General features: G+C 35.9%; 1 protein-coding gene across 2 annotated transcripts in view; it reads right to left on the reverse strand.

Moving 5' to 3' along the window:
- Glra3 (glycine receptor alpha 3) overlaps nucleotides 1–13,969 on the reverse strand; it is a 162,002-nt gene that overhangs the window by 52,891 nt on the left and 95,142 nt on the right. For both annotated transcript variants that reach the window (XM_006970921.4, XM_015998485.3), the window contains exon 5: nucleotides 6,081–6,163. In XM_006970921.4, coding sequence (XP_006970983.2) covers nucleotides 6,081–6,163 — 83 coding nt within the window. The remainder of the gene's footprint in view (nucleotides 1–6,080; nucleotides 6,164–13,969) is intronic.

A 13,969-nucleotide genomic window follows, 5' to 3' on the forward strand; every position in this document is an offset into this window, starting at 1 on the left:
AAAGAAGTGATAACCAGTAGGAACCTAGTTTGGGATAATAAGGGTAAAGCCATGTTATACTAATATGACACCATAGTCTTGTTATCAACTCTCCTGGATCGCTGACTATAGAGACACTTAATTTTTAGATAGATATTTGACGTGTCATAATATTCTTAAGATTTCAAGATGATTTGATCACCAGTCATTGATGATGATGGTTTAAGTGGCCTTCAGCTTGTGAAAATGGCATTTTCTCTCAAGGGTAACATAAGAGAAATATCTGTTACATATTGTTGCCAAGTTTTCTAAGGCTTTTCCTTTGGGAAATGTGTAATGGTGTGCGGTTCATGTCTCTGGATGATTAGCCATATCTGGATGACCGGCTAGCCCAATAAGACGATTTTTTAACTAAAGGAAAGGGTAGAGACTTACTGTTTATTCCAGTGAGCTACATGGAATATAGTTCCCGTCAAATGTGGTTTGCTGCAGGCTGATGCCACCAGGAGGGGGCCCCCCGACTTGGGGATTGAGGCCAATTTAACACTTGGGAAAATAGTCAGGAAGAGAGGAAAAATACAAACCAACCCTTTTTTTTTCTTTCTTTTTTTTTTTTGTTTTTTTTGTTTTTTCCGAGACAGGGTTTCTCTGCGTAGCTTTGCACCTTTCCTGGATCTCGCTCTGTAGACCAGGCTGGTCTTGAACTCACAAAGATCCACTTGGCTCTACCTCCCAAGTGCTGGGATTAAAGGCATGCGCCACCACTGCCCAGCTCAAACCAACCCTTTCTTATAGTATTGGGTATGGATAGCTTGTGGAGAAGACTATCATTGTGACAATTTACAAATAGAACTCACCCGATAGATAGATGTAAACGTGACTGATGTTTGCATCATGTCTTTGAGAGTTTCTAAGTCATTGTTTGCTCTGTTTATTTCATTGTTTTATGCCATTGGAAAAGACAAGATCTTTAAGCATTGTAGGCTTATCTTTAAGATAAAAATAAACCTATAGTGTGAATCCTAATTGATTTTAATAATAAAAACCCAGAGTCAGATATAGGAGTAAATGCTGAAAGATCAGCGAGACAAAGGTGCTAGCCAAACTTAACCTCTTACCTCACCAACTCCTCAGCCTGGAAAAGGGGCGGGGGTGAACTCCTGTTTCCTTCTGTCTTATATTCCTTTCTCTGCCCAGCCATATCTCTTCCTGTCTCCGCCTGCCTAGTGCTGAGATTAAAGCTGCGTGCCTCCCAAGTACTCGGATCAAAGGCAGGAGATCCCAAGTGCTGGGATTAAAGGCATGTGCCACCACTGCCTGTCCTCTACGGTTAACTAGTGGCTAGCTCCACACTCTGATCTCCAGGCAAACTTTATTTGTTAGAGCACAAGCAAAATATTACTACATAACCTTATTTCATTAAGTTGTGGTTATGATTAAAGCAAGTAATATATTTGAAATATTTAACATCATAATACTATTTGTGACATCATTACTTTATAAGCCAGTGGCTGCATTCTGTTTTTATTGTATTGCCTTATGTTCAGAAAATCTGGTAACTGGAAAATCCAATTTACAAAGATATGAAGTAAAGAGGTCACAAAAGTCACAGCTTTTGTGAAGGGTGGGATTATTAAAGTTCAAATCGGAATTTATTTTACAAGTAACACATTCACCCATTAATACTTTTGTCTTGAGAGAGCTTTTTCCTCCTGACTCACATCATAACTACAGAGATTAAGTAACAAATACTCTGGAAACGAGAACCAGCTGTGTCTGAGTAAGCAAACGAAAAGCACAATCTCATTCTGAACCTAATCCAAACTCCTAAATTATGAGTTTGGATAGCAGTAGAAATTATTAGGATATAACTGTAAAAATAAAATCACAAGCTCTATTATTTTTATAACGAAACAGCATAGGATCCCGAATAAGCAATCTGTATATCAGACCCAGCTATAAAATCTACCTGACAATGTCAATAATAAAACCCTTCCACATTTAGAAGCTCTATCCTAAAGCTGCACAAAAGCATCGTCTATTTTTAGACATGTCTATCCCCAAATCCTATTAAAGTATATTTCAAAGGTTTCTTATTTTTTTAGTGGTTTCTCTAAATTGATCCTCAAGCCCCTTCCAGCTTTTCAAATATATATATATATATATATATATATATATATATATATATATATATATATTTAGTGATTTAGGGCAATTGAGAAAAAATTATATTTCTTTACTACTCTGTGTAATTTTTTTTGAGATTGTAATCTATTTTCAATATTTTTCTCTTCCTTTTCCTCCTTCCAAGCACTCCCATATGCCCCTCAAATTCCTGGCCTCTTTTTTTCATTAATTGTTGTCACATGTATATGTGTATATGTTCATGTGTGCCTGTGCATGTGTGTGTGTGCGCATGCGTGTGTGTGTGTGTGTGTGTGTGTGTGTGTGTGTGTGTGTGTGTGTGTGTGCATTCCTAAATATAAACTGTTGGATCGGTATAATGTTACTTGTACCTTATATGTATGTTTTCAGGACTGATTTTTTGTCAGTGGCTTTCTTTTGTTTCTTCATTTTACTTTTCTGTCACCAATTGGTATTTATGTAGATATTACACATCCATAATGTCTTTTCCTTCCCTGTGTTGTCTGTGTTATTCTGTGGATATGAAGCACAGAATTTAAGTTTTGCTGCTGTGATGATAATTAAGGATCCTGTCGTCTTTGACAGACAACTGTCATTGCTAGCAGGAGAGACAAATTTACAAATGTCTTATGCTGTGAATAAAAAGCTAGAAATCAAATACAGGAAGCAGCAAGAAGCTCTGTTTCTCTGTATTCGGCTTTCGATGTCTCTGGAAATGTTCTGAAGAAGCCAGATACGTGAAAGGCCCTGTGTGCCAGCTCCTGGGTCCCACAAAATAGTGTGATTAGCTTTCCTTATTTATTTTAATAATATTTTATTTCCTGTTTGAATATTTTCTGTATGTATATAATATGTCTTGTTTTCACCCCCTTCTTCCTTTCCAGTTTACCTTTGAATGCTAAACACATTTCTCTCTCAGCTTCAACATTTGAAAGAAGTATTACTATTGACCCACTGAGTCTAATCATTGCTGCCCACGTGTGTCTGAGGATATGGTCACCCACTGAGAAAGGGCAACCCACTTGTGACTACTTTTCAAAGAATTATTGACTATTGTTCTCTTGGAAACCCTCAAGGACTATTAACTCTCCAGTTAGGCTTGAGACCTTGATGGCTCTTCTCCCATCCAAGCTGGAATTTTTAACTTTCTAGCTTTTGTGCAGGTCTTGTGCACACAACCACAGTGGCTCTGAGCTCTACAACTCAGCTATCCCTCAAATGCTGTGGTTTTGTTCATCTCTTTATCAACTAACATTCATAGACTACCAGACTTCGCTCTTTGCTCCTGCTCGCTCATCACCCCAGCTCCTTCAGGTTTGTAGAATTTAGCTTTGACTCTCGTTATTCTCATCACGGTGGTAATTGTTCAACCAAAACACTGGTTCTGTTTCCTGTTCTTTAAATTCTATTCATTGTAGTTGTCTAATATACCTACCTCCTAAGACTGAGCTACATTGAGTTTAACTTGTCATCTGTGGCAACATTTTTCTAGAATTTCTTCCCAATAATATGTAAATGAAAGGTTTTCTTAAGGGTGCGGTTCTTGTAGTGATTTTGCTTTCTTTCAGTAAATTCATCTGATTTCTTGAGCCAACATTCTCGTTTTCTCAATAATTTATCTTCAGTCCTAACTCCCTTTGGCTGTAGACCTAAATATCGCAAACCACAAACATGTTAATATTGCATTTATTAACAGGCCTATGAATATTTCATTTTCATATATTCCAATTAGTTCGTAATATGTTTGACATTATCCTACTTATATGATTGTTTTAGCGCTTACTCACAGGTACCCAGAATGTTTACATCCACACTATATCCATCATCTCTATTGACTCCTATTCCCTCCACATTCATTCCCTTTGTTCTTCCTTTTTATACTTTCTTGTTTTATTCATGGGGGAGATAATTGGAATTTTCCTCCAGGACCTCCTTGAACATACTAAGCAAGTACTCTGTCTCCCACTGAGTGATGTCCTAAGTTCTCTCTTTCATTCTTACTTTTAAAAGGGACTCTCTAAGTAGCTCAGGATTGCCTTGAACTCATAATCTTCAGACCTCAGCCTCCCAAATACCTAAAATTACTGAACCACACTGTCTTGTTTTTTCCCCATTTTCTATTCCTATTCTTGGAATAGTATGAAAACTTATTGCATAATCTTGGTTCATTGGTAAAACAATCTTTGAGGCAAAGCATCTGGTGTTAGCACATGGCTCCATTGTCAAAGTGCTTGTGATCCAAACACGAGGACCTGATTTCAATCCTCACACACCCATAAGAATTTGAGTGTGACTTCAAGCACTGGGAAGTAGAGACAGGAAGATCCCTAGCATCTTTTTGGATTCCCAGTAGCCAAGTCAGTGAGCTCCTAGCTAAAAATACGTAAGCAATGAAGTAGAGAAACAATTGAAGAAGACACCTGATGTCTCTAGCCTCCACATGTACACATTCACCTGCACACATGTGTTCACACAGGCACAGGCATGCACACATATGCAACAAATAAATAAATAAGTAAATAAACAAATAACTACCAAATAATTTCTTTGCTCCTTAAAGTTTGGACAGTTTCCCTCTGACCTCTGAATAGCTTTCAGTAACCATGGTGCTGATGAACTGTTTTGTCCTGTGATCTGTTTTACCAATTTGTGTCTGTGTGTGAGTGTTGTTTCTCTATGTCCTAGCATTGACTAAGATACACAGTCAACTGTCCTCGGGTTGCTTTTCTTTGTTGCACAGAGTCCAGTGAATGTACTGCTAGTCATTTTTCATTACTCAGCCCCCACTTACATTACTAAATATCTGAATACCCCAATTTTAGATTGCTTTGTTTTCAACTGCTTTGACATTTTATTTATACCTGTGTTTAATATTTAAGAGACACTTACAGAATAAACCATTTCAAATTTAAAGTCAAGAGTTATTAGCAGAGAAACAGATATTTATAGGTCCTGAAGAAAAACAGAGCTGGGTGGGGATGCAGGGGTTGGGCCATGTTCCCCCATGAGTTTTGTACGCCATCTAGTGACAACTCTACCTCACTACAAGACTCTCCTGTAAGACTAGGAAGTCTGCAGATAAATTTTTCAATTTTCTTCAGGAGAGATTTCAAAGTAGAGCTTTCTTTAATATATATTACATACCTATAGAAATAAATTCTAGCCGGGCGGTGGTGGCGCACGCCTTTAATCCCAGCACTCGGGAGACAGAGCCAGGCGGATCTCTGTGAGTTCGAGGCCAGCCTAGGCTACCAAGTGAGTCCCAGGAAAGGCGCAAAGCTACACAGAGAAACCCTGTCTAAAAAAACCAAAAAAAAAAAAAAAAAAAAAGAAATAAATTCTATATTTACTACTAGTTCCTTTTGATTAAATACTGTAAATCATTTTACTATTTATATACTAATTACTACATATATATTTATTATTCATATACCATTATATCATTTATATTATTATAAAAATGTTTCATGAAACATGCACCTGGCGCCTCGTTTTATGTTAGCATTAATCAATGATGTGCATGGGTCCATTTACCAAGATGACATTTGGAGGAAATCTGAAAGCTCTAGCGAGTATCTGATGCATTCAAAAGTCCTTTCTCCTGATGTGACACACACAGCAAATTCAGCAAAAATATCAAACACTGATTAATGGAAAATATAAGGTGTGGACCCAGGCGGCTAGTTTCCATACACATTACCCAGACACTCTACGGGATCATTTTCACAGCTGAAAACATGGAAAGAAGTTGGTGACATGCAGAAAATAGACCTTTGAAGGCTTTCAGCAAATGTAGATGGCAGTTTGTTTCTATTGATGTGCCCATTTTACTTTTATTTACTCAATAAACATGTGTCCAGAGAGTTACAAAATAAATGATCTGTCTAGCCACTAAAACATACACCCCCTCCATTAAAAAAAAAATGCTTAGGAAGAAGTCAGTTGCTCAAACTTACAGCTTTCTAGTTGCATTATACATGTTTGTACATCCATTGGGAAATTCTTGAGATCCATTGGACAGGACAGTGTTAATGTTAACCTGAAAGGATGAAAGGAATTCTTTTAAAGGCAACTCTTTTACACCGACACATGAATATTCTATTGCCTAGAGAAAACATTTTTTATGTTGACAGTGATGAAAACTGTACTGCCGATTTTTTTCAGCTTAAGACTGTTATTTATTCTGAAATAACTACATATTTACAAATTAATCTGTTTTTTGGCAGGGAAGATAGTGAAGTATCATTACAAGTATAACATTCTGTACATTTACTTTTTAATCTGTTTATTAATTTTTTTTTTACTTAGAATATAGTAGAAATGCCTAGAAGAGGCTTTTCCTTCCAAAAATGGTTCCCAGAAGATAAATCTGAGTGTGGAGTCTATAGAATTACCAAGTGGCACAAGGCACATTTCATTTAAAATCCTATTACTATAATTTAAGAGGTCAGTGTATTCTGGAAAAGTGAAATTCTAAATTTGGAAAAACGAGGCATAGAGGAATAATCCTGTACGACAAATCTAGTCATTTTTGCAGCTCTCTCTGGCAAGTTGTCAGTGGATAGAGAGGCGTTGAGCACAGCAAATCTGACGAACTCAAATGTTTGTTAGAGTGAGCAGTGGTTTCTGCCTCTGGCTTGAACATTCTACCAGGTCCCACAGGAGCCAGGAAATAGTTCTATAGAATCGTGACATAATTTCATGCTCACGAAACCACTTTCTGATTTTTTATTCACATGAAGGAAATGCAGGAGTTCTACACCAGCATCCTGCCCTTGCAAAGAGAACTCTTGCACCCCCAGAGACTTAACAAGTATGTTTCGTATGATCCATTATAAATATAAATATATATATATATATATGCATGTGTGCATACACATGCATTTTATATTGTACGTATATTAACACACACACACACATATATATATATACATATATATTAAAATATATTACTGATATATCTTACGTTTTACCAAGAACTCGTGGCTTATGAAACTTGGGAGAGAGGAAGAGAGGGAGGTCCAGATGCATGGTCAATATTCTTCCAAGTTCTTTTCGGAGAAACCCCACTCAGCCACTTTGATTAATTTCTTCACTGACATCCATTGTACTAGTGAGCATGCCATGTGGTTAGTTTGCCTAAGCTTTGCGACCAGAGGCATATAACTCCAAACTCCCTAAACAACACCTTTTTCATCTCTAAAATGAAGATGACAATGGTGTCTATAGGAGAACTGAGGTGTGCAATCATGAGTTGTGTGTGGAATATTTTTTGATAAGTGCCTGACACATAGGAAGTACTGAATGCTTATTAAATTTAAATGATTGACTGTTGACTCCCCCATATTCTCCGCCTCAAAATTCTAATGTATGGGCATAACGCTGAATTAATTAAATAATACAGGGGAATTATTTATGCTTTGACAAAAAATAACTAGCAATCTAACAAATACAGCTATATTCTCTGAAACGGCATTTTTATGTACACCCTAGACATAAAGTTACAATGATATATAGTCTCTAGTGAATATCTGGCTGACATAGGTCCAATGAGAAGTGTTTGGGAGACATGAATGGACAGACAAATGGGACTGCTGGATTTTTAAGAGTCCCAGAAGGATCATTGGGTAATTCATTCAAGTTAGAGTCCTTAGCAAACTAAAATAATCAGAGATCTCCATATTCAAAGCAATACTTTTTTCCGATCTTCCTAGCTAAGTAATACTAAGTAATAGAGTGTATTTACAACATACTCTCTTCAAAAGACAATTTTAAAACTTGGTGGACAAGATGTTCCCTGCCTTGTGAAAGGGTTTATAGGGAGAGAAGGCATATGTGCATTCTGAAATGCACACATACTCATTTTCCAAATATTCAAGGCTCTTGCCAGCCAGTTTCCAGCACTGACTCGCAGAATGCTCTGACCTTTTGTGAGGAAGTAAAAAGTGTTTTCAGATTCTTCTCCACACTCTCACCATGAATGTGTTGTCAAATTTATATCCTGGCTATTTCTCTGGCTTATGACGGGAGCTGTTACATAATTCCAACAGCGCAAAAAAAAAAAAAAAAAAAAGTTCAAAGGAATTCTTTGACTAAGCAAAAACCGTTTGCAAAAAAACCTGTTGCAAATCATAGTCTATAAAAACCTATTTTTGACTTTGTTTTCTTTTATTTAATGTAAAATATTGATTAAACAAAACACTGATTGAAAACAAGTGTCTGCTGGTTGCAATATTGAATTTGTTTATCAAAATAAGACATGCAAATTAAAGATGTGTTCTGACCTGTGTTCTGACCACATCAAAGTTAACTAAGTAAAGAGGCAATGACTCATGTTCTGTTTGGGACTTGAATAACTACTTGTTTAAGGAGGACACCGAGTCCTCTTTCTGAGACAAGATACGTAAACAGGATATGTGCTTCTTACTGACCCCTAAGAAGTCTTGGATTACTGAAATAGTGACTTTCAAAAGGCTGACTCATCTTTGAAAATCATTGGCCTCATTGAAATTTAATTATTATCCATTTTTAAAGTAACATTGCTTATAACATTGCTTATTGTGTCTCTCCCAATGTCTGAAATTAAACATGTTTTTTGACCTCACCATAGCTTTTTAACTCAAAATAAATGTTTATGTTTTATTAATAGATAATGTATTGCATAATAACATTTTTTGTTCAAATACATATTACAATATTTTTCAAAATTTTGTAATTTGCCTACATAAAGACAGTGTCTCTTGCTCAATAATATAAGGAGCCTTGTAAGTGTTTCTGTAATACTATACTAACACATTTATGGCACTTATTTATTTTGTAGTAGGAAGGAGTCCAAATATTTGGTAGATAATAACTCATTGCTCTGTAGAACAAATTCACAAGACAGGTAAATAATATTCACCCTCTTTAAGTGAGAAAACTTAAGAGTTAACATAACTAACCTGATATTGTGTAACAGAAATGGGCAAGGCAGAACTTACAACTTGATGAGGTTATGTCTAATCTAGATTCCAAGGTCTTAACCTTTAAGAAGACTGCCACTCAAATGCATTGGGTCATTTTAGTTTTATATATTATAATAACACAAGAACTGATAAAAATGCATACACTTAGTTCTTAAATGTGAAGTAAGACATATAAGTAATCTTTTTACAATAGTTAGGAAGATGTGATTAGGCTGCAGGAAGCATAAGAACTTTCCCTAGTGATTTTACATAATTGAGTGGTTTGTATGTGACAATGAACGATTTCATATGGAATAAATAACTGAGAATAGATCCAAGTATAGGAACACCAGGACAGAGATCAAAAACTGTTACTATGAATTAAATCTGGGAGGAGTTTTTTGTCAACTGATCATTAAAAACACACAAATCTAACCAACCTACCACAAAAGCAATAGCATCATTGATGATCCCTGTGGGAAGTTTACGTGAAAAAATTATGAATCTTAAAAAAAATGCTTGTTTCTAGACATGCTATATTCCCAAACAATGTATTTTTTAGCATTATAAATAGACTGCAATGAATGAACAACATTTTAGGAAGCATGAGTTGACATAAGTCCCTTTTTTTGTTTACATCCATTAACATCTCGCCAGTGATCAAAAATAAATATATATTATGCAGGTATACTTTAATGGCTTGCACAATCAAATTTCACAGAAATAGAAAATTTATCTGGCTCAAATTAAAGTGGAAATTGTGATCACAGAGGTGCATGCAACACCTCTGGAGAAAAAATGTTCTTGTGGTCTGATTTTAAAAGAATGAGGCGTGTGTGGTATCAGTAGCAAAACTGCCAGTGTGCTGTTGGAGTAGCCAGTATTTAATGTTGAACTGGCTCTGATGTGCTTCAATGCCTTCTGATGAGGATCATCCTTTGGTTGGCTCTGTTTGCCTTCTCTTTTAGAAAGATAAAAGTGAAAGCTTTAGTGCCTATTGTATGCCTGACATCATGCTAATTGATTCCCATTCATTATTTGGGGCTTGATTTAGTTGCTATTATTGTTTTCATATATAGAAAGAAAATGATGGTTTCTTTTTTTTTTGAAGGAAATAGCCTTGTCTCAAATCATAGCTAGTAACCAGCATAGCCCAGATCAGGGCTGGAAGATGTAGTCAATCTTCCCAGGGCCTCAAGTCTTCCCCACATCTCCTGCTGTGCATACCAAAACTGAGACCCATGCCAGAATTTTACTTGTACCATGTCTAAGGATTAAAGACTCTGCTAACATTCTGACATGGGAACACACTGTTCACTTGGAAAAAGAGAAGGCTTGTTTGCAAGTTTGCTTTTAAAAATAGTGTGTTCTCCAACTCTGTCTTCCAGAGTTGTCACATAACTGGCTGTACACATATATTCATCCAAACCCATTGCATTGGTCCAGGGAGACTTGTGAAGATGGGAGAAGTATTCTTGCTGCCTGCTTTCCCCTAATCATAAATTCTATTATTTCTGACTCAGGAATTTTGTGTTTTCAGGAACCATAAAACAGATAGAGGTTAACGTTATAAGCAGGATAAAATACAATTTGAAACTTAATCTTGAGGCAAATGTCTGACTCCAAACCCTTCATCCAAAAGGCAATTTATTTAACTGTTTTTAGCATAATCCATAGATATGATTTAAAATTTTAAATAGTTCTGTAAATCATAAAAACCAGTCACACCAAAGCCGGAGCGTTGGCTCAGTGATTAAGAGCACTTGGTGCTCTTTCAAGGACCTGTGTTTGGTTTCCAGAACCTACATGGAAACTTGTAGCCATCCATAACTCCAGGGGATCTGATGCACCCTTTTGACTTCTGTAGGTCCCTAACACACAGTGTGATGCTTATATGTATATACAGGCAAAATCCTTATACACTTAAAATAAACCAATCTAAGAATATATTTCTTTAAGTTCACATCTTTATTTCACCCACTTATACCTCAGTTCTACTTCCTCAGTGTTACTTTCTTCAGCTATTTTTTGATTATTTATGTTAATATAGCTATGCTATTATAAAATGATTGCATGTGCTATTTAGCACTTGAAATTGTCTGTGTAATAGCTTGTAAGGAAAATATTAGATTTTTTAAAAACAGTCTCATAACATATTCTATGCATACTTAACTTCCCACCAAGCCCAAAATATACTTGTAGTTAAACAAATATCACACAATTACATGTTAGGAGTCTGTGATTAATGTTTGTGTAATGGTTGGTAATTCGCATAATTACTGCTATTGCATAGTGTTTTTTTCCATGATATTAATAAGTGTCTCATGTTAACCATCTTAACACTTTTGTATTCTTATGGCTGCTTCAGATTCTACCCATTCTCACTGCCACTTAATCCTTCTTAGTGGTTGAATACAGCAGGGAGTCTGTATGGGATGTTTCAATAGAAATTTCTCCTTTTTGTCTGCTCGACCTTTCAACTTATGCTTGGGCTTCTTTACTGATGCTCAGATTTTTACATTCTTCTGCCATTTGACTCTGTGTGTGTGTGTGTGTGTGTGTGTGTGTGTGTGTGTGTGTGTGTGTGTGTGCTTTGATTCTACTTTCTTGGAAGTTTCCTCTATTTTACGTAATTTTTCCCACTGATTGCTCTTATAGTGTATTAATGTCTTTATTTTCTTTTTCATTTCTATAAGTATCATTTTATTCATGCAATTGTGTTTGTCCAGAGATTGTAAAAATACTCTTTTTTGGCCTTTCTTCAATCATGTCTTTGTTAATGTTTCTTTTATTTTTGTTTTCTCTTTCTCTTTGCTTGTTTCACTGGTCTCTGCCATTAAAAAAATGACAAGATATTCTCAAATGGCTGTTTCTGAGACTGAGACACTAAAAGTTATTTGGAATACAACTGGAGTGAGATTGTTTATTGCATAATGTTCATAGCTATAGGATGATATGCCAATACAACTGCCAGCATCTACGGCTCTTTTCTCTAGGGCAGCTAAGTTCCACCTGAAATACATTTACCTGTGTACTGCACAACAGATGTTTCATTATGACTTTCAGAATGTTAGTGTTCATCAAGGCATGTAACTATTTCCTTTACAACCTCATTACATTCTCGTGTTCTTGATTTGATGTTTTTTGAGAATTGCAGATGATGTCTATATCTTTGCTTCTGGAACCCTTGGAAACACCCCTTGATGTTTTCTATCCTGCTTCTGTCCAAGTGTAAAAGCAAGAAAAGAAATCTTTGATTGAAGAGCACAGGTGATGAAATCACAGGAGGTTCACTGATGCTCCTGAAAGTTTAAATCCACTCTCCTTTTCTTTTCTTCTTCTTCTTTTTTTTTTCATTTTAGTTCTTTGCTATCTTGCAGGTTTTTTTTTTGAGGTCCTTCTTGCCTAAAATTCCCAAAACTTTCAAGATCTTAATGGTTTTCTGTCTTCTGTTATTTTTCCACTTTGTCTTGTGTTCTACCATCTCTGTCTGAGTTAGTTCTCACATTCATTTCTGAGCTTCCTAGACGATGTTCTCCCCATGTGTCTGTTGCTGATTTATTGTCTGACGATTTCAGCTTCCTGTGCACCAGAGCCATCTTTCTCTGTCACTCAGTTCAACTAATTATCTTAGTGAGGTTTAAAGAGGAAATGCAGGTGATTGCCCAAGTTCACTTACTTGCACTTGCCAGGACCTTCTGCCTTCTAAAATACAGGCAAGGAAGCCAGATCTCACACGAAACAGCACAGATGCTCCGTTTGCAAACTGAACAAGATTTGTTTCCCAGTTCAGTTGTTTTTCTAACAAAGAAACTGAAGATTTGGAGCATTTGAAGATTTCAAAGTCCTGTGATATATCCAAAATCAACTCACAAAAATTATTTTTTGTTTGATCATTTGATCCAGGATACAGGAATGACTATGAACCAAAAGACCATCTGTTTCGTCTGAATTCATACTGAAAGATAAAAGACGCATTCTGAATCTTTCCATAGCCCTTTCTCCAAATATTAGAAGAAATACAAGCTATCTATAATGGATGACACCATTTACAAAACAGAAAAAATGCATCATTATTCCTCTATTTTCAAACAAAATACTTCAGCACTTATGAGGGACACAGTAATAAGGTCTTGCTAATTATATAGAAATTCTCTTTTAAATAAATGTTGATATTTTTAGCATAATGTATTTTAACTGGAGGAGTTGTTTTGGTCTTAAAAGTATACAATAGATCTGTTTTATTGGATGAATCCCAAAGGGATAGATTTCATTGTTATACGTTTTCAAGATATCATATTGTTATCAAAAGTTCCTCCCAACAAAGGGGACTCTTTCATTTTAATAATGTGGGAATGTGTGAGAGCATAGCTCTTACTTATTAATTAACATTTTTAACTTTCAGCGTATTTGTGGGGGTGGGTTCCCTGCACATTGTGACACACATGTGGAGGTCAGATGACAGCTTTCAGGAGTTGGTCCTTTTCTCTCAGCGTATGGGTCCTAGGAATCCGACTCATGTCATCAGTTGCTGTGGAATGTGCTTCAACCCACTGAGACATCTTGATAGTCCCATTTGCTGACACCAATAAATAAATGCCCATAATCTTATTAGATACATCACACACACACACACACACACACACACACACACACACACACACAATTTCAATTCTGTCAAATGAAATAATCAGCACACTCTAATTTTGCAAAAAAAAAAAAAAAAAAAAGGATTGTTCCCTGATCCCTGGTGTTATATATTATAAAGAAACTTTACTTAACATTTTTATTATCATTAATTAACTCATTAATTAATTTGTGCATGTGCATGGGTGCATGTGCAAATGGGCATCCCATAGCACATGAATGAAGGGAAACTCACAGGAATCAATTATCTCTTT

This window comes from Peromyscus maniculatus, chromosome 17, assembly GCF_049852395.1.
Source record: "Peromyscus maniculatus bairdii isolate BWxNUB_F1_BW_parent chromosome 17, HU_Pman_BW_mat_3.1, whole genome shotgun sequence".
In the NCBI taxonomy this organism is placed as follows: Eukaryota; Metazoa; Chordata; class Mammalia; order Rodentia; family Cricetidae; genus Peromyscus; species Peromyscus maniculatus.